At 46.3% G+C, this 1,796-nt stretch overlaps 1 protein-coding gene across 1 annotated transcript in view; it reads left to right on the forward strand.

The window, feature by feature from the left end:
• STAU1 (staufen double-stranded RNA binding protein 1) overlaps positions 1 to 1,796 on the forward strand; it is a 66,112-nt gene that overhangs the window by 23,151 nt on the left and 41,165 nt on the right. The window contains exon 5 of the mRNA XM_011928832.1: positions 327 to 492. Coding sequence (XP_011784222.1) covers positions 327 to 492 — 166 coding nt within the window. The remainder of the gene's footprint in view (positions 1 to 326; positions 493 to 1,796) is intronic.

A 1,796-nucleotide genomic window follows, 5' to 3' on the forward strand; every position in this document is an offset into this window, starting at 1 on the left:
GCCGAGACATGCAAATTAAAGCTAAGGTTTGAGAAGGCAGAGCAAACCAAATGTCTGTCTCAGCCAAAGCCTAATTCATTTTGGATCAGTGCAGGTTAGCATGATACACTCATAATTTCTAAGCCATTGTGTTTCATGAGATGTAAGTTTGGATTGCTAAAAAGTCTTTTCTTATACTGTGTAGCAATTCTAATGCAGTTTAAGCTTTTATGAAATCTCTGGATATATTGATGATGAGTGATTAGCATCAAACACATTAGTGAGTAGGATCGTGATGAAGGAACATTTGTGAGACTGTAATTTGCCTAACCTCCTTTTATTTCTAGGTACTTTTACCCATTTCCAGTTCCACCTTTACTTTATCAAGTGGAACTTTCTGTGGGAGGACAGCAATTTAATGGGAAAGGAAAGACAAGACAGGCTGCGAAACATGATGCTGCTGCCAAAGCATTGAGGATCCTGCAGAATGAGCCCCCACTGGAGAGGCTGGAGGTAAGGAGCGGAGCCCAGGCTCCCTGACGCTTCGACAGGGTGGAAGGGTAGTGGGGAGATGTCACTGCACGTTATCTTTTCTAAGAAGGGACGTTGACAGCTGTCCATAATTTTTATTTAAATGCCTCCAAGATTTTATACTCTGTAGCTTTCTTGCTTTTTACTCCTTTTTTCATTTTAAAATTTCTTAACAAGAAAGTCAGTTGCCTTCTTTTTCAGTCTGTGGCATGGTTTTGAGTGACATGGTGTGAACACGTTAGAAAGTTTGCAATTCAATTGAGTTGTGAAGAACATGTATGGATGAAGTCTTCAGTGCTGAAGATTTTCCTTGCCAGAACCTACTGTGATATATGGTACCAGGTTAGATAATTTTCTGAAGCTGTTTTTGACCAGCCTCTCTTGATTATATAGAAGTGCCTGTTATCTATTGCCTCATAACAAACCATCACAGAATTTAGTGATGGTTTAAACATCTCCAGGCATTTATTTTGCTCATAAGTCTGCAACTGAGGCCGGGCTTGGCAAGGGTAGCTTGTCTTCATTCCACACAGCTTTGGTTGAGGTGACTCTGCAGGGGGCTGGAGGATCTATTTTTTTTTTTTTTTTTTTTTGAGGTGGAGTCTCGCTCTGTCGCCCGGGCTGGAGTACTGTGGCTGGATCTCAGCTCACTGCAAGCTCCGCCTGCCGGGTTCACGCCATTCTCCTGCCTCAGCCTCCCGAGTAGCTGGGACTACAGGCGCCTGCCACCTCGCCCGGCTAGTTTTTTTGTATTTTTTAGTAGAGACAGGGTTTCACCGTGTTAGCCAGGATGGTCTCGATCTCCTGACCTCGTGATCCGCCCGTCTCGGCCTCCCAAAGTGCTGGGATTACAGGCTTGAGCCACCGCGCCCGGCAGGAGGATCTATTTTTAAGATGGCTCACTTGTGTGGCTGGTAAGTTGGTGCTTGCTGTCAGCTAGGAGCTCAGCTGGGTCTCTGGCCCCAGGACCTCAGTTCATCCCTGGGTGACCTATGGAAGGATTGCTTACACTTCCTCATGGTATGGTGGCTGGTTGCCCAGAGTAAGCATCCTAGAAGATGGGAAATGGAAGCAGCTGCCAGTTTCTTAAGGCTTAGGCTCAGAAATCACAGCATCGTGTCTGCCATGTTCTACAGGTCAAGCAGGCACGGAGCCCAGATTCAAAGGAAGGAGATATAAAATGTCACTTAAGCCGGGCGCGGTGGCTCAAGCCTGTAAATCCCAGCACTTTGGGAGGCCGAGACGGGCGGATCACGAGGTCAGGAGATCGAGACCATCCTGGCTAA

The sequence above is a fragment of the Colobus angolensis genome, unplaced genomic scaffold (genome assembly GCF_000951035.1).
Source record: "Colobus angolensis palliatus isolate OR3802 unplaced genomic scaffold, Cang.pa_1.0 Scaffold8, whole genome shotgun sequence".
NCBI lineage: Eukaryota > Metazoa > Chordata > Mammalia > Primates > Cercopithecidae > Colobus > Colobus angolensis.